General features: G+C 51.5%; 1 protein-coding gene across 4 annotated transcripts in view; it reads left to right on the top strand.

Annotated features, from left to right (window-relative positions):
* Positions 1-19,459, top strand: part of pomt2 (protein-O-mannosyltransferase 2) — a 196,266-nt gene that overhangs the window by 25,094 nt on the left and 151,713 nt on the right. For 3 of the 4 annotated variants that reach the window (XM_072494489.1, XM_072494497.1, XM_072494502.1), the window contains 2 exons: positions 4,083-4,187; positions 19,247-19,355. In XM_072494489.1, the coding sequence (XP_072350590.1) occupies positions 4,083-4,187; positions 19,247-19,355 (214 nt within the window). The remainder of the gene's footprint in view (positions 1-4,082; positions 4,188-19,246; positions 19,356-19,459) is intronic. The other variant, XM_072494499.1, reaches the window with a different exon arrangement.

Below are 19,459 nucleotides of genomic sequence, written 5' to 3' on the forward strand. Positions count from 1 at the left end.
GTCACCCCCCCCCCCCCCCCCCACCCCCCCATCCCACAAATAAACTCTACCTCTTACCCCTAACAGCTGATGGTAATTAACTTTTTGAAATTTGAGATAAATGGCTGCCACCTCGGGTCGAGCCCCTCCACCGATTCCCTAACCGTGCTGGTATGAGGTCACCCAGCGAGGCCGAAGCACTATGCGAGCAGACGCTCTCCATCCCAGCAGATCTCGGGCGATCAGCGAGGCAAAGATGAGCGCATCTGCCCTCACCCCTGTCCGCAGCCCCCGTGAGTCCGATATCCCCAAAATGGCCACCAATGGACAAGGCTCCAGATCAATGTTGGGAACCGCTGACATGGTACTAAAGAAGGAGACCCAAAAGCTCACCATCTTTGGACAGGACCAGAACATGTGGGTATGGTTGGTGGGCCCACGGGAACACCGCTCACACCTGTCCTCCAGTTCAGCAATGTACCCGCCCATGCTGGATTTGGTTCGATAAGCTCTGTGAACCAGCTTGAGTTGGATCAGGCTGTGCCATGTGCAGGGTGAGGAGGCATTTACCCGACAGAGGGTCTCATTCCACACATCCTCATCTGGGATGGGACCCAACTCCTCCTCCCATTCCTCTTTCACCTAATCAGGCAACATAGATTCCAATGAGATGATTCACTCGTAGGAATCCGAGACCTCCTCCCCCGCCCTCCAAAGTCCTCCCCAACCAAAGATTTCCTCCCAAAGGGAAGGTTCCGGAGCCTTGGGGAACAACGCAGGGCAAACCCCGCAAACTAACTCGCGCAATTGACAATATTGGGATAGGTGTGATCCTGACAGTTGGAATTTTGCCGAGAACTCCACCCAACTGGCGAACTGTCCATCTATAAACCCGCCTCTGAAGCACTCTAACCCCCTCCCTTCCCATGCCTTCAAAGTCAAGTCCACACCCGGTGGCGCAAACAAATGGTTACCACTTACAGGAGCCGAAAATAACATGGCCCTCAGCTTGTAATGTTGTCTGAGCTGCCTCCATATCTTCAAGGTGGAGATCATCACTGAGTTTGAGTTATATTTCGTTGGAGAGAGAGAGTGGGAGTGGTGGCATTACTAGGGCCCAGAGGCTCGACCCTTCACACAAACTAGCCTCCATCTTCCCCCATAGGGTGTCTGATTCCCTGTACCATCCCAACACCTTCTCCACATTGGCCGTCCAGTAATACATGAGGAAATTAGGTGGTGCCAAGCACCCCCCCTCTGAAGGTACACCCTGCAAGTTCTTGGAGCACTACCCACCCCAATAAAGGAATTCACTAGCTTGTTCACCCTAGCAAAGAAATATTTATCAAGAAAAAAGGCACCGGCTTATTAATCAAAATTGCTGCGCCATCGAAGCCTGAGTTGGGCATGTGCCCCACCCACCCCTTCTGGTCTGGTCCCTCACCCGCAAATGGGTCTCCTGCAAAAAGACCACATCAGCGTTTAAGTTCTTTAGGTGGGAAAAGATTCTCGATCTCTTCATTGGGCCACCCATTCCCCTTACGTTCCAGAGGAATTTCCCATGTCGTCCTCCTTCCGGAATCAGCCATTTCCGCCATCAGGGATAAGAGGTGTTGATTAAAGGTCCTCCCAATCCTACCTCCAGAAAAACACAGAGAATATTCCTGATCAACCAACAGCTGGCTAACCCCTTCCTCCTAAATCCCCAAATTGAAACCAAACCCATACCATCAGTACCCCCCCCCCCCCCCCCCCCCCCCCATCCAGACACTAAGCGTGCCAAACCAGATTGTGCTGGTTTTACAGCTGCAGCTTCTCCCCCACCTCACACCCATGACTGGCATTATACCCTGCTAGCCAGGGAGCTCCCTCCAGGACAATGAAAGAGACAAGATCATTGCCCAACGTGAGGGTCAACTAATTCTCAGAAGAGAAGAGATAAAATTCCATCAACTATACAACCTATAAATTTCTTCATTATCCCTCAACTAGAGAAATCAAACTTCCAATGGCCGATTATCAAGAACTAAATACAGTAAAACCCGACACCCCCTTCAGCCTGAAGCCCCCCACCCCCTTCAGCCCGAAACTCCCCCAACCCCTTCAACCCGAAACTCCCACCCCCTTCAGCCCGAAACTCCCCCACCCCCTTCAACCCGAAACTCCCACCCCCTTCAGCCCGAAACTCCCACCCCCTTCAGCCCGAAACTCCCACCCCCTTCAGCCCGAAACTCCCACCCACTTCAGCCCAAAACTCCCACCCACTTCAGCCCGAAACTCCCACCCCCTTCAGCCCCCACCCCCTTCAGCCCGAAACTCCCACCCCCTTCAGCCCCCACTCCCTTCAGTCCGAAACCCCCCCACGCACTTCAGCCCGAAACTCCCACCCCCTTCAGCGAGAAACCCACACCCCATTCAGCCCACAATCATAGAATTTACAGTGCAGAAGGAGGCCAGTCGCCCCAACAAATCTGCACCGGCCCTTAGAAAGAGCACCCTACCGAAGCCCACACTTCCACCCTATCTCCGTAGTCCAGTAACCCCACCCCACACAACTTTGACAAGAGACCACAACTTAAGATTCCCCACCAAACACCTCTCGTTTAATTGGATCCCAGTCCATGTTTGTTGATAAAGTCCTCCACCTCTTCAGGTGTCTCGAAAAAAGAATCCTTGGCCTCGTGTGTGACTCGCAGCCTCGCGGGTAAACTACTCAAAACAAATGCCCTTCCTGTAGAGCACTACCTTCACCTTGTTAAAGGCCACCCGCTTCCTCGCTCGTTTTGCACCTACATCTTGATACATTTGTATAATGCGTCCTTCCCGGTGCTTGGCCCACTGCAGGTCCTTCTCCCTATCTCGGAAGATATTAAACAGAATGATCAATGCACAAGGTGGCTCATTCGGACGAGGCTTCTTCTTGAGCGTCCGATGTTCCCTGTTGAGTACCTGGGGAGGAGGGGAGAGTACTGTCGCCTGCCATCCTCCAGATCATCTGTGATAATACTCGGTGGGCTTCGGGCCCTCCATTCCCTCCGGCAATCCCACAACTCGGAGGTTCTGCCTCTGACCAATGTTATAGGTCGTCGACCTTCGCCTTCAATTTTTTATTTTCATCAGCCACTGCTGCTACCTTGGCTTCCAACTACACGAGCTGATCCTCGTGCCTCGGAGGCACCTCCTCGACACCCTCAGGGTCTGGCCGTGTCTTTTTACCGTTCCAATGACTTTGTCGTGCGCTGCCTGGACTGGCCTCAGCGCCTCCTCCATTGACTTACACATTCTGTCTGATACCAGCATCCACTGCCTCTCGAAGTGCAAGTTACAGTCGTTTGGTGAATTGCTTGGCCAGCGCGTCCGAAAGCGTGCCTCTTGTGATCGGCGTTGCTGCTGACTGTAGCACTGCCGTCGCCAGACGAAGTGATCGACAAAGTGATCGGCGAGGTGGGGGACGGGCGGGGGGACGGGTGGGGGGGACGGACAGACGGGGGTGCGGGTGGGGGAATGGACGGGTGTGTGGGTGGGAGGGACGGGCGGGGGGACGGACGGGGAGGGGGGGGGGAGGGGAGAATGGACAGGGTGTGGGGGGGGGGGGGGCCTATTTTGCCAGTCTCCGGTTTCTGGTGAGTATCACCCAAAAAAGGGCAAGAACTTTGGGGAAAATGGCGGGTCTTGCTCGGAGCTCCCACGACTTCCCTCGTACATGTCGCATTGGAAGACCCCCCAGGCTGTTTTTTAAAGAAAAGGCCGGGAGTAATAGTGGATTCTCTGACGATCCTTTTCCAATTCTCACTCGGTACAGGTGTGGTGTGGTGTCTAACCTCGGTAATGGACAAATTGTTGGAAAACATCACGATAGTGTAACCTGTCACCTAATAGGCATGGAATAATTAAGGACAGTCAGCAGGGATTTATTTTAGGGGAAAATCATGTCTAACTTGATTGAATTTTTTGAGGCGTTAACAAAGGAGGATTGATGACTGCTTTTGAATTCTATACCCCTAGAAGTAACACCCAGTGTCTTTCTAATTGCTTTGCTAACCTTAATGACAGCTCCGTTTGTTGTTCTTCTCCATTCAATTTGTTTGTTTTTCTGTTCCTAGATGTTAATTGGATTAGCAGGATACCTGACTGGATATGATGGTACCTTCCCCTTTAAAAAACCCGGAGACAAGTATGAACAGCACCACTACTACGGCATGAGAGCGGTGAGAGGCGCTGTCCGGGGAAATGGGCACAATGCCGATTTGGTGTGTGCGTGCGTGTGTGTGAGAGAGAGAAACTAAAATCATGTTGAACAAACTTGCTTGAGTTTTTTGATGAGGTAACACAGGGTTGACGAACGTAATGCTGTTGATGTGGCGTACATGGACTTTGAAAGGTGTCGGACAACAGACATGTGAGCAAAGTTAGAACTTGTGGAATAATAGGACAGTGGCAACAATCCAACCTCATAACTGAAGTTTCTAATTCCTGGAACCATCTTGTAAACCTCTCCTGCACTCTGTCCAATACATTCACATCCTTCAGATGTAGTGTGACGCCCAGAACTGTACACCAGCTGATGTCTAAATAGTATCTTGTATAAGCAGAGAGTAACCACCTTGCTCTTGTGCTCTCTGCCCCTATTAATAAAGCCCAGGATACTATCTGCTTTATTAACTGCTCTCTATACCTTTACTGCCACCTCCGATGATCTATGCACATGTGCACCCAGGTCCCTCTGCACCTGCATCCCCATAAGAATTTTACCCCTGATCTTGTGTTACCTAATTATTGTATTCGGGGCTGGTTTAGCACACTGGGCTAAATGAAATGAAATGAAATGAAAATCGCTCATTGTCACAAGTAGACTTCAAATGAAGTTACTGTGAAAAGCCCCTAAATAGGTGGCTTGTAATGCAGAACAAGGCTAGCAGCGCGGGTTCAATTCCTGTACCGGCCTCCCCGAACAGGCGCCGGAATATGGCGACTAGGGGCTTTTCACAGCAACCATTGAAGTCTGCTTGTGACAATAAGCGATTATTACCCCTCCATGTTCTCATACTAAAATGCATCACCTCACACTTTTCTATATTGAAGTTTAACTTTCAGCAACCTGCCCACTCCACCAACTTGTCCATGTCCTTGTGAAGTTCTTGCTACACCTGTCCTCTTCACAGTTTACAGTGCTTCCAAGTGGTTAGGATCTGGAACGTGTGATGGAGGCAGGGTCAACTGAGATTTTTGGAGGAAATTAGATGATCAGAGTTATGGTTATCCAGAGTAGTGGAAGATTAAGAGGCAGAAGGGAGGGAGGAACTTTATCATCATCGAGGAAAAGTAATGGGAAATTCCAATGGAACGTGGCCAGCATCCTAGAGTTTGAAGGGAACTGGCTGTAGAGATAGTGGAGGCATTGGTTGTAATCGTTTGAAATACTCTAGATTCTGTAAAGATCCCAGTAGATGGAAAATCACAAATGTAATAATGCAATTCAAGAAAGAAGAGAGAAAGAAAGCAGGAAATTACAGGCCAGTTAGCCCAACATCTATCATTCGGAATATGCTAGAATCATTATTAAAGCGGTTATAGCAGGATATTTAGAAAATCATAATGGGATCAGGCAGTGTTGATATGGGTTTGTGAAAGGAAAATCATATTTGACATGTCGACCTAGATGACCATAGGCTGCTTTCCCCTTTGAGGGGGAGAGCTGACTGGTGGTGATTTAACCTGAGGATCATGACACCCCAGGCGAGGGGCAAGGTTGAGAAGGCAGGGCCTTCATCAATAACCTCAGCCTCTTCAGGAATTTAACCCGCGCTGCTGGCCTCGCTCTGCATCACAAACTAGCTGGCAATCAACTGAGCTAAACCCCACTCCCTATCCACTAACCTCTCAGCCTCGTGGATGCACCGCTGTGCCTCCAGCCGACACTCGACCTCCAAAACTCTGCTCTCCTCCTGGTCAAACTGGTGGAACTCTGCAAATGCATCAAGACTGCAAGGAGTGTCTAGGAATTCCCACATATTGCAGGCCAAGCAAAACACTGGACTGAGCTCCCCAGTCATTCTTTTAGTTAAAAGACTCTTGCGTTAAATAATTTTCGATTTGGTTATTTTTTTAAAAGCTACAACTTTTACATTTCATAAATATAGCTTTAAATTGGAGAAAAACAACTTGCCCACTACTTACCAATCAGCTGTCTCCCTTGTAGCCTCTGCTCCTGCAGCAGGGCAAGACCACTTTCTGAAGATAAAAAATTTAGAGAGCAGAAGAACACCTCTTTCCCCTCTGTACCGAATTGCCCCTTTGCTCCAAATTTCCAAACACACTCACTCTGACTGTGAGTCACTCAGGTCATGTTTCTCCCAGTGCTTGTGTGCCCACCTACTGAGTTTGGATAAGGAGATCATTTCCACGCTGGCGAACTGAACCGTGTGTTTTTTTTTCCTTTATTCCTTCATGGATTGTGTGCATCACTGGCAATGTCAGCATTTAGTAGTTGTCCTGGCTGGGGCAGTTAAGAGTAAACCACATTGGGTCAGGCACCATATGAAGGCCAGACCAGGTAAGAACAGCAGATCTTTACAACAATTCATCATAGTTTCATGGTCATCATTACTAAAACTAGCTTTCAATGACAGATTTTATTCAAATTCCACTAGCTGCTGTGGTGGAATTTGAACCATGTTCCCAGAGATTAGCCTGGGCCTCTGGATTGTTAATCCAGTAACATTGACACTGCCTCACTGTCTTTCCCCCACAGAGTGCTGCAGGAGTCAGTACTGGGGTCTCAACTATTTCTGATCTACATTAATGACTTGGTGAAGGGACTGACTGATTAGAGCCAAATTGGCTGGTGATGCAAGAATAGGTAGGAAAGCAAGTGAGAAGGATGCAAAGAATTTGCAAAGGAAAACGTACCGATAGACTAAGTGACTGGGCAAAATATTGGCAGCTGGAGTCTACTTTGGGAAAATATGAGGTTGTCCACTTGAGCAGGAAGAATAGAAAAGCAGGAAGTTATTTAAATGGATAGAGACTGCAGAATGCTGTGGTACAGAGGAATCCTCGACGGGACCCTCCGTCGGCGGGACCCTCCGTCGGCCGGACCCTCCGTCGGCCGGACCCTCCGTCGGCCGGACCCTCCGTCGGCCGGACCCTCCGTCGGCCGGACCCTCGGTCGGCCGGACCCTCGGTCGGCCGGACCCTCGGTCGGCCGGACCCTCGGTCGGCCGGACCCTCGGTCGGCCGGATCCTCCGCCTAGCCGGCAGCGTACTCAAGCCTGACGATTCCCTCACCGCGTGAGGGTGCCCACAATGGGAAACCCCATTGGACGGAGGACTAATCCTGTAGGAGGACCAGCTTGAGGGCTATGGTGACAGCGGCATTGCCAATGACACCAAAGAAATACATGGAGAGCCCAGTGATACTGTCCACAGTGAAGTACTGGAACCAGCTGAGGAGGCACTTTAGGATAGAGGAGATGTCAGTGTTAACACCGTTGTGCGAAAACCACGGATTCAAGCTGGGGGGGCAGACGGTTTGTATAGGGTGTGGAGAGAAGTGGGGCTGGTTAAGGTGAGGGATCTGTACCTGGAAGAGGGGTTTGTCTGTGTAGAGGAACTGAAGGAGAGGGCAGAGCTCACAAGAAGAAGTGTGTTTAGGTACCTGCAGGTAATGGACGTTGCGTGGAAGGTTTGGAAAGAGTTCCCCAGGTTGCCGAGGTACACCCTGTTGGAGCGACTGCTGCTTCCGAATGTGGAAGGGGAGGGCAGGATTGGGGACATACACAGGTGGTTGGGAGAACAGGGAAGTGAGTGGGTGGTGAAGGTTAAGGAGGGGGGGAACTAGGAGGTGAGATAAACTGGGGAGTTTGGACTGGGGCGCTATGAAGGGTAAACGGGACCTCGTGCGCGAGGATGAGCCTGATACAGTTCAAGGTGGCACACAGAGTATGATTCAGGCAAGAATGAGTGGGTTCTTCCAGGGGATGGCAGACGAGTGTAAGAAGTGTAGCTGGGGACTACCGAATCACACACATGTCTGGGACTGTGAAGTGTTGGAGAGATTCTGGGCGGGAGTGTTCGCGGCACTAACGAGAATAGTGGGGAGCAGGTTGGGCCGGACCCTTTGGTGGCGATATTTGGGATATCGGAGAAGCCGGTGATGATGGAGGGGAGGAAGGCCGCTGTCGTGGCCTTCGCTTCTCTGCTTGCCCGGTGAAGAGTTTTATTGGAGTGACGGTCAGCAAGGCCACCAGGGGTGGCGGCCTGGCTGGGTGAGACTTGTATGACTTTCTCTGTTTGGAAAAGATGAAATACAAATTGAGGAGTTCAGCGGAGGTCTTTGAGGCAAGGTGGGGGATGTTTGTGGCAATGTTTGAAGAGTTGATCGCTGGAAGGGGGAGGGGGGTGAAAAAGGGGAAAAATCTGTCCAAACTGTACAATTGTGTGTTGGGGAGTGTGCTCCCTGGGCTGTTTATGTTTTGTTACCATTTGTACAAGTTTGGAATAAAATACATAAGAGCAGCTAGTTATGGAAACTAGAGAAATGAAGAGAAGTTTTCAAGAAGTCTGAGGTTAAAGGCACCAGAACAGACTACTTTTCGGTAAAAATACAGACAGAGCTGAGAAGAAGGCTTAGACGGCAGGAAGATATCTAAAGTGATTTTCAGGTTTGTGAGATTTTACTGCAGCCCATGGAATGTGAGTTGAAATAACTGTGGAAATTGGTGGCTGGACCTTGGAGTTTGTGTAAAAGCAGTTAAGACAAAGGAAGCCTAACAGGGGGCGGTGCAGAATCCTGTACTGGATTCACTGTTAAACGTGGAGCTGAAGTTTTGTTTAAAAATGTCATTTGTAAAACCTGGCCTAGATTTTGGAATGCAAATCACTAAGGGAAAGTATTATTATGAGGGAAGATTTTAAAATATATTGGGAGTGGAGTTTGGAAACTCTAAGTGACAATCATCTGGGAAGATTCTGAAGAGAAATGCACAGACACTAACTTGGGTTCAGAGTGGAGAGTGTATTTGCCCACAGTCATCTTGTGTGCCTAAAAGGGACACTATTAATGAGACAATTGTAGATTGAGATGTACTTTGTACGACCAAGAAAGCATGACAGCGCCTATACTTCCTCAGGAAACTAAGGAAATTCGGCATGTCTGTGGTAGTCTGTGGAGAGGTATTACGGCACCTAGTCATGCTGGAACACCATTGGTGGATATTGTATGTTTCCCATTGGTCAAGCTGTATGGTAGCTCCGCCCTGCAAGGCGGGGTATAAGAGCCTGTGCCGCCCCAGCAGCCTTCTTTTTGTACCTGAGCTGCTGGGGAAAACATCTAGCTTATTAAAGCCTTCAGCTGGACTACAACCTTGCATTAGTAGTCATTGATTGTGCATCAATTTAATAAGTTAGATTTAAAAGGATGGAGCTCCGAATCATGCCGGAGTGTCTGCAACTCAGCCCCCACGCGGCAAAATTACCGGCTCTACGTCCTTCCCCACTGCGCGGCCAGACACCTAGGGATAGACTTCCAGTGCAACCTCCAAAGTCTAACTTTCAAATTCGGCAGCCCTATACACCCTCTCACTGTCTGCAGCCTCACGACCCTCGAGGTCGATCCGCCTTCCCTGTTCGCGAACCTCACCCCGGATTGCAAACCCATCGCCACCAGGAGCAGACGGTACAGTGCCCAAGATCGGATCTTTATTAGGTCAGAGGTCCAACGGCTACTGAGGGAAGGAGCCATTGAAGCTAGCAACAGTCCCTGGAGAGCTCAAGTAGTGGTGGTAAAGACCGGGGAGAAGCATAGGATGGTCATCGACTACAGTCAGACCATCAACAGGTTTGCGCAGCTGGAAGCGTACCCTCTTCCCCCCAATATCCGACCTGGTAAACTGGATCGCGCATTACAAGGTCTTCTCTGCGGTGGATCTTAACTCCGCCTACCACCAGCTCCCCATCCGCACTTGTGACCGCAAGTACACTGCCTTCGAGGCAGATGGACGGCTCTACCACTTCTTTTTTTTAAAATATGTTTTATTGAAATTTTTTCCCAAACAACAATTTTTCCCCTCTTACAAAGCAAACGCAACAATAACAATACAGAAATGTTTAACAATACACAAGTAACAAAACCCCTTTATCTTTGACCTAAACTAAACCCCCCCCCCCCCTTCCCCCTGGGTTGCTGCTGCTGGTCATCTGTCTTCCCTCTAACGTTCCCCTAGGTAGTCGAGAAATGGCTGCCACCGCCTGGTGAACCCTTGAGCCGATCCTCTCAGGGCAAACTTTATCTGCTCCAGTTTAATGAACCCCGCCATATCATTTACCCAGGCCTCCAGTCCGGGGGGTTTCGCCTCCTTCCACATGAGTAGGATCCTGCGCCGGGCTACTAGGGACGCAAAGGCCACAACGTCGGCCTCTTTCGCCTCCTGCACTCCCGGCTCTTCCGCAACTCCAAATAGAGCTAACCCCCAGCCTGGTTTGACCCGGGCCTTCACCACCCGCGAAATCACTCCCGTCACTCCCTTCCAATACCCTTCCAGTGTTGGGCACGCCCAAAACATATGTGCGTGGTTTGCCGGGCTCCCGCCACACCTCCCGCATTTGTCCTCCACTCCAAAGAACCTGCTCAATCTTGCTTAGGGCATCAGCCCACATACCCTCCTCTATCTCCTCCCCTAGTTCTTCTTCCCACTTTCCTTTTAGTTCGCCCACCGACTCCTCCCCCTCTTCCCTCATCTCTCGGTAAATCTCTGACACCTTGCCCTCTCCGACCCACACCCCTGAAAGCACCCTGTCCTGTATCCCCTGTGTCGGGAGCAACGGAAATTCCCTCACCTGTTGTCTAGTAAACGCCCTCACCTGCATATATCTCAAGAAATTTCCCCGGGGCAACTTATACTTTTCCTCCAATGCTCCCAAGCTCGCAAAAGTCCCATCTATAAATAAATCTCCCACCCTCCTAATTCCCAACTGGTACCAGCTCTGAAATCCTCCATCCATTCTTCCTGGGGCGAACCTATGGTTGTTCCTGATTGGGGACCCCACCAGGGCTCCCCGCACCCCTCTCTGTCGCCTCCACTGTCCCCAGATATTCAATGTTGCCGCCACCACCGGGTTCGTGGTGAACCTTTTAGGTGAGATCGGTAGCGGCGCCGTCACCAGCGCCTCTAAACTCGTCCCTTTACAGGACTTTCTCTCCAGTCTTTTCCACGCCGCTCCCTCACCCTCCATCATCCATTTACGTATCATTGCCACATTGGCGGCCCAATAGTAATCGCCCAAGTTCGGTAGTGCCAATCCTCCTCTGTCCCTACTACGCTGAAGGAACCCCCTCCTTACTCTCGGAACTTTCCCTGCCCACACGAAGCTCGTGATGCTCCTGTCTATTTTATTAAAAAAGGTCTTGGTGATTAGTATAGGGAGACATTGAAATACAAATAAGAACCTCGGGAGGACCATCATCTGAATTGCTTGCACCCTGCCCGCCAGCGATAGAGGCTGCATGTCCCACCTCTTGAAGTCCTCCTCCATTTGTTCTACCAACCGTGTCAGATTAAGTCTGTGCAAGGTTCCCCAGCTCCTAGCGATCTGAATCCCCAGGTATCGGAAGTTTCTTTCCACTTTCCTTAGAGGCAAGCCTTCTATCTCTCTACTCTGGTCCCCTGGATGTATCACAAATAATTCACTCTTCCCCATGTTTAGCCTATACCCCGAGAAATCCCCGAACCCCCTCAAAATTCGCATAACCTCTATCATCCCCCCCCGCTGGGTCCGACACGTATAACAATAGGTCATCCGCGTATAACGAGACTCGGTGTTCTTCTCCCCCTCTAATCACCCCTCTCCATTTCCTGGAGTCTCTCAACGCCATGGCCAGAGGTTCAATTGCCAACGCGAACAACAATGGAGACAGCGGGCATCCCTGTCTTGTTCCCCTATATAGTCGGAAATACTCCGATCTATGTCGACCTGTAACTACGCTTGCCGTTGGAGCCCCATAAAGAAGTCTAACCCAGCTAATAAACCCGTTCCCAAACCCAAACCTCCTTAACACTTCCCATAAATACTCCCACTCCACCCTATCAAATGCCTTCTCTGCGTCCATTGCCGCCACTATCTCTGCCTCCCCCTCCACTGGGGGCATCATTATCACCCCTAATAGTCGTCGCACGTTAACATTCAGTTGCCTCCCTTTTACGAACCCTGTCTGGTCTTCGTGCACCACCCCCGGGACACAGTCCTCTATCCTCGATGCCAGTACCTTTGCCAACAATTTGGCGTCCACGTTCAATAATGAAATGGGTCTATAGGACCCGCACTGCAACGGATCTTTATCCCTCTTCAAAATTAACAATATCGTCGCCTCTGACATCGTCGGGGGTAGAGTCCCCCCTTTCCTGGCCTCATTGAACGTCCTCACCATCAACGGGGCCAACAAGTCCACATATTTTCTGTAATACTCCACCGGGAACCCGTCTGGTCCTGGGGCCTTCCCTGCTTGCATGCTTCCCAGTCCCTTAATAACCTCGTCCACCCCAATCGGTGCCCCCAGGCCTACCACCCCCCGCTCCTCCACTTTCGGGAACCTCAATTGGTCCAGGAACTGCCGCATCCCCTCCTCTCCCTCTGGGGGTTGAGACCTATACAGTTCCTCATAGAAGGTCTTGAACACCTCATTTATCTTTCCTGCCCTTCGCACCGTGTCTCCCCTTTCGTCTCTAATTCCTCCTATCTCCCTCGCTGCTGCCCTCTTTCGCAATTGATGAGCCAACAGGCGACTAGCCTTTTCCCCATATTCATACCTCCTCCCCTGTGCCTTCCTCCACAGTACCTCCGCCTTTCTGGTGGTCAGAAGGTCAAATTCCGTCTGGAGTCGTCTCCTCTCCCTGTACAATTCCTCCTCCGGGGTCTCTGCAAATTCCCTATCCACCCTTAAAATCTCCCCCAGTAATCTTTCCCTTTCCTTGGCCTCTGTTTTCCTTTTGTGGGCCCCAATGGAGATCAGCTCTCCTCTGACCACCGCTTTTAGTGCTTCCCATACCACTCCCACAGGGACCTCGCCGTCGTCATTGACCTCCAGGTATCTCTCAATACACCCCCGCACTCTTGCACACACTCCCTCATCCGCCATCAGTCCCACATCTAATCGCCAGAGTGTTCTCTGCTCCCTTTCCTCTCCTAATTCCAGGTCCACCCAATGTGGGGCATGATCCGAAACCGCTATGGCTGAGTACTCAGCTTCTTCCACCCTAGAGATCAACGACCTTCCCAAAACAAAAAAATCTATCCGGGAGTACACTTTATGGACATGGGAGAAGAAGGAAAACTCCCTAGCCCTAGGTCTAAGAAATCGCCATGGATCCACTCCCCCCATTTGGTCCATAAACCCCTTAAGTACCTTGGCCGCTGCCGGCCTTCTTCCGGTCCTTGAGCTGGATCTATCTAGCCCCGGGTCCAGCACCGTATTAAAGTCCCCTCCTAAAATCAAGTTTCCTACCTCCAGGTCCGGTATACGCCCCAGCATCCGTCTCATAAATCCCGCATCGTCCCAGTTTGGGGCATACACATTAACCAACACGACCTCCATTCCCTCCAGCCTGCCACTCACCATTACATATCTACCTCCGCTATCTGCTACGATGTTCTTTGCTTCAAATGCTACCCGTTTCCCCACCAAAATGGCCACCCCTCTATTCTTTGCGTCCAGTCCTGAGTGGAACACCTGTCCCACCCATCCTTTCCTTAGCCTAACTTGGTCCGCCACCTTTAGGTGCGTCTCTTGGAGCATAACCACGTCTGCCCTTAGTCCTTTCAAATGCGCGAGCGCTCGGGCCCTTTTTATCGGTCCGTTCAGGCCTCTCACATTCCACGTGATCAGCCTCACTAGGGGGCTACCTGCCCCCCTCCCGTGTCGACTAGCCATTACCTTCTCTAGGCCAGTCCCATATCCCGCCTCCGCGCTCCCGCTCGCTCCCCCAGCGTCGCACACCATCCCCGCCCACCCACTCTTTAGCCATTTCCTTTTGGATTTCCGCAGCAGCAACCCAGTTGTTCTCCCCCCCCCCCCCTCCCTCCCCCCCTCCCCGCTAGATCTCTTTCTAGCATGATTGCTCCCCCCATATTACTTCCGTAAGTCAGCTGACTTCAACTGACCCCGGCTACTCCTGCTCACTCCTCGACCTCCCCCGTGTGGGGAACTCCCATCTGCCTTGCGCCTGTCTTCCCGCCTTATTCTTTCTGGCGCGGGAACATCCCTTTACCTGACCCGCCTCTTATGGCGCAGCTCCCTTTCCCCTCCCCCCCCCCCCCCCCTTCCCCATTCTCCAACTATGTCCCGTCTTTCCTCCCTCACCGGCGCCCACATTGCCCCAATGTCTCCCCCCTTCCCAATTTACTTCTCAATTAACTTCAACCATAACATTAACAATAACATTTCCTGCAGCATCAGTCCCTCAGTTCCGATCCAATTTCTCTTCTTTGATGAAGGTCCATGCTTCCTCCGCCGTCTCGAAATAATGGTGTCTCTCCTGATACATGACCCATCGTCTTGCCGGCTGCAGCATCCCGAACTTCACCTTCCTTTTATGCAACACCTCTTTGGCTCGGTTGAAGCTCGCCCTCCTTCTCGCCACCTCCGCACTCCAATCCTGGTATACCCGTACCACTGCATTCTCCCATCTGCTACTCCGCACCTTTTTAGCCCATCTCAGGACCTCTTCTCTGTCCTTAAGGCGGTAAAATCACACGATTATCGCCCTGGTGGTTCTCCCGCTTTTGGTCTTCTCGCCGGAATCCGATTTGCCTACTCCACCTCCAAGGGGCCCGTAGGGGCCTCAGCACCCATCAGTGAGCTCAACATCGTACTTGCGTACGCTCCACAGTCCACTCCTTCCACACCCTCAGGGAGACCCAGTATCCGAAGGTTCTTCCTTCGCGCTCCATTTTCTAGGGCTTCGATCCTTTCAGTACACTTTTTATGAAGTGCCTCGTGCGTCTGTGTCTTAACCGCCAGGCCCAGGATCTCGTCCTCAGTATCTGTCACCTTCTGCTCCACCACGCGGAGCTCTGTCTCCTGGGTCTTTAATGTCTCCTTGAGCCCCTCAATTGCCTGTAGCAACGGGGTCAGCACCTCCCTCTTCAGCAGCTCCACGCACCGTCTCACAATTTCATCCTGCTCAGGCCCCATGTCGCCTGCGCTTTCTCCGCCGCCATCTTGTACTTCTCTCTTTCTGACCCTTTGGTCGACGATTCCTCGCCGCCGCCGGTTTTTTCCTCCTTCATTTGGGGGGGGACTCCCTTCTCACACGCCCCACACTGGGTTGCGTCGTCGAAAAATTCCCCGTTGGGGCTCTTAAAAGAGCCCGAAGGTCCGTCGGAGCTGGAGCCGCCGAAGCGTGCGGCTAGCTAGGCATCACCGCAACCGGAAGTCCCTTCAGTGGCCTTGATGAGGTCTTTTCACAGTTGTTCCCTCTGCTGCTAGAATTCACCTTTGATACAGGCCCTCAGGTCAGCCTGCAGCTTTAAGCTTGCCCTTCCCCCGCCTGCATGCTGGAAGAGGCCCTGTTTATCCTGCAGTTGCAGCCAAATCTTTTACTGTTTCTGCCGTGTCTGGCAACCCAGAGACATACCCTTCCTGGGGGACACTGTCGGGGGAATATTGCAGCCTTCTTGCCACACCGGGAAATGTCAAACAAATGCCGTGGGGGCCCTGTAAAAGAGCCCAAAAGTCCGTTCCAAGCAGGAGCTGCCGAATATGCGACCTAGCTCTGCATAGCCGCACCCGGAAGTCGGCTCTACCAGTTCTTAAGGGTTCCCTTCGGTGTCACTAACGGGGTCTCGGTCTTCCAGCGCGAGATGGACCGAATGGTTGACCGGTACGGTTTACGGGCAACATTCCCGTATCTCGCTAATGTCACCATCTGCGGCCACGACCAGCAGGACCCACGACACCAACCTCTGAAAATTCCTCCAGACCGCAAAGATCCTTAACCTTACGTATAACAAGGATAAATGCGTGTTTAGCAGCGACCGCCTCGCCATCCTCGGCTACGTAGTGCGAAATGGAGTTATAGGCCCTGACCCTGAACGCATGTGCCCCCTTATGGAGTTCCCCCTCCCTCACTGCTCCAAGGCCCTGAAGCACTGCCTAGGCTTTTTTTCTTACTATGCCCAGTGGGTCCCCAACTATGCGGACAAGGCCCGTCCCCGGATCCAGTCCACAATTTTTCCCCTGTCGATAGAGGCCCGCCAGGCCTTCAGCCGCATCACAGCAGACATTGCAAAGGCCACGATGCGCGCCATCGACGAGTCCCGCCCCTTCCAGGTCGAGAGCGACGCGTCCGACGTAACTCTGGCGGCCACCCTCAACCAAGCGGGCAGACCCGTGACCTTCTTCTCACGTACCCTCCATGCTTCCGAAATCCGCCACACCTCAGTCGAAAAGGAGGCCCAGGCCGTAGTAGAAGCTGTCCGACATTGGAGGCATTACCTGGCCGGCAGGAGATTCACTCTCCTCACTGACCAACGGTCGGTCACCTTCATGTTCGATAATGCACAGCGGGGCAAGATAAAAAACAATAAGATCTTACTCTCCACCTATAACTACGAGATCTTGTATCGTCCTGGGAAGCTAAACGAGCCTCCTGATGCCCTGTCCCGCGGCACAGGTGCCAACGCACATGTGGACCGCCTCCGAGCCCTCCACGAGGATCTCTGCCACCCGGGGGTCACTCGCTTCTTGCACTTTATCAAGACCCGCAACCTGCCCTATTCCATCGAGGAGGTCAGGACAGCCACCAGGAATTGCCAAATCTGCGCAGAGTGCAAACCGCACTTCTACAGGCCAGAGAAAGCGCACCTGATAAAGGCTTCCCGTCACTTTGAACGCCTCAGTATGGACTTCAAAGGCCCCCTCCCCTCCACCGACCGCAAAACGTACTTCCTGAACGTGATTGACGTGTACTCCTGGTTCCCATTCGCCATCCCCTGCCCCGACATGACCGCAACCACCATCATCAAGGCCCTCCATAGCATCTTTACACTGCTCGTGTTCCCCGCTTACATACATAGTGATAGGGGGTCCTCCTTTATGAGCGACGAACTGCGTCAATTCCTGCTTAGCAAGGGCATTGCCTTGAGCAGGACGACCAGTTCCAACCCCCGGGGTAACGGACAGGTAGAGAGGCTGAACAGAACGGTCTGGAAGACCGCCCTACTGGCCCTACGGTCCAGGAATATCCCAGTCTCCCTCTGGCAGGAAGTCCTCCCGGATGCCCTCTCCTCCATCCGGTCGCTGCTTTGTAGCACGACAAACCAAATACCTCCCGAACGTCTCCTTGTCTTCCCCAGGAATTCCTCCTCTGGGGCCTCACTCCCGACCTGGCTGGCAGCTCCTGGACTCATCCTGCTCCGAAAGCACGTGCGGGCGCACAAGTCGGACCCGTTGGTCGAGAGGGTCCATCTTCTCCAAGCTAACCCCCAGTACGCTACGTGGCGTACCCCGACGGCCGACAAGATACGGTCTCCCTACGAGACCTGGCACCCGCCAGATCCCCACCACACCCCAGCCACCAGTCCCACCCTTCCTCTCACCGGTGCACCTTACAGCCACCCCCTTCCCAGGAGGATCGGTTCTTCCGCCGGCCCCGTCTAGACCCGCCCACCGATGCACCCCGCAGACGCTCCCTTCCCAGGTCAACCGGCTTCCCCACCAGCGCCGTCTAGGGGTGTTGAACCTGCCACAGATAGCGAGGCCACGCTCCCGGAGTCACAGACGCCCGAGCCTCCACCGGCGTCACCACCAAAGCTTCGACGATCACAGAGGACGACCAGGGCCCCCGATCGACTGATTGCTTCATCTTAAAGTGTATATAGTTAATTGTGAAATTGTAAATAGTTACAACAATAAGACAAAACGCTGTATGGAGGTATTACGGTACCTCCATAACTATAACTCCTGCCACGTTACTATGTTGTAATACCAAGTCACCACCCCAGCTGGACTCTTTTTTTTAACAGGGGGTGAATGTGGTAGTCTGTGTAGAGGTATTATGGTACCTAGTAATGCTGGAACACCATTGGTGGATATTGTATGTTTCCCATTGGTCAAGCTGTAAGGTAGCTCCACCCTGCAAGGCAGGGCATAAGAGCCTGTGCCGCCCCAGCAGCCTTCTTTCTGTACCTGAGCTGCTGGGGGAAACATCTAGCTTATTAAAGCCTTTAGTTGGACTACAACCTCGCTTTCATAGTTATTGATCGTGCATCAATGTCCACACTGACTACCAATTTTTAAGATGCACCATAGAAAGCATCCTATCTGGTTGCATCACAGCCTGGTATGGCGACTGCTCTGCCCAAGACCGTAAGAAACTACAGAGTCGTGAACACAGCCCAATTCATCACGCGAACCCACCTCCCATCCATTAACACTGTCTACACCTCCCGCTGCCTGGGGAAAGCGGGCAGCATAATCAAAGACCCCTCCCACCCGGGTTATTCACTCTTCCAACTTCTTCCATCGGGAGGTTCTCTCTAGAGGTTCTTCCATCGGGAGGTTCTTTCCACATAACTGAAGACTCTAATCCCTGAAACGTTTCAAGTAAATCTTCTCTGCACCTTCTGCGAGCCTTTGACATCGTTCCGAAACCGTGTCAGCCAGAATTGGTTGCGTTTCGTCAGCTGAAGCCTAACCAGAGCTTTGGAAAGGTTGATTAATTATTTAATTTCTGCCCACTTCAGGGAGTTGTAGACAGATTAGTTGCCTGGATATTGCAATTTAACATGGTAATTGTGAGGTGAAACTTTCTTGGAGGAATAACTGGGATTGGAAGTAATGTACTTAATGGAAAAATGCTAAACCATATAATTGAAACAGAAAATAGAAGCAGGAGGAGGCCATTCGGCCCTTCGAGCCTTCAATATAATCATGGCTGATCCTCGAACAGAGACCCGCATTCATTTCAAGTGTATTGCAAGAATGCTTTCTTGATCGTTAATTTCATCTTTATTTCCACCACTTTGATTGCCAAGATAGTCATTCATGTGTAAATATTGAAAACTATAACACCCAGTGAAGTGAGAGCAGAGCTGACAATTTACATGCTCTGAAAAGTCTATTATATTGCGAGCACATTCTCTTTAAACACATGTATCTATTGCCGTTAGTACCACAGTCCAGTTGCTCTTTATGCTTTTCTCAGCCAAAATTTTTCTCTTTTTGTCTTGTGCTCTCCTCCTCCCCCCCCCCCCCCCCCCCCAATTCCTGCAGCTCTGTGCAACTCTTGGGTCCTGCCTAGTTCCCTTTGCATATCTCATCGTGTTGGAGCTGTCTGGGTCACTTACTGCTGCACTGCTAGCTGCTGTTCTTCTTCTCTTTGGTGAGTGTCTTATTGAAATTTGGTATTGTGCACAGTGCACAGCCATGTAATTGCAGAGGTACGTGCTGTGACAAATATATATTTTTTATTTGACATGCTCCATA

The sequence above is a fragment of the Scyliorhinus torazame genome, chromosome 2, assembly GCF_047496885.1.
Source record: "Scyliorhinus torazame isolate Kashiwa2021f chromosome 2, sScyTor2.1, whole genome shotgun sequence".
NCBI lineage: Eukaryota > Metazoa > Chordata > Chondrichthyes > Carcharhiniformes > Scyliorhinidae > Scyliorhinus > Scyliorhinus torazame.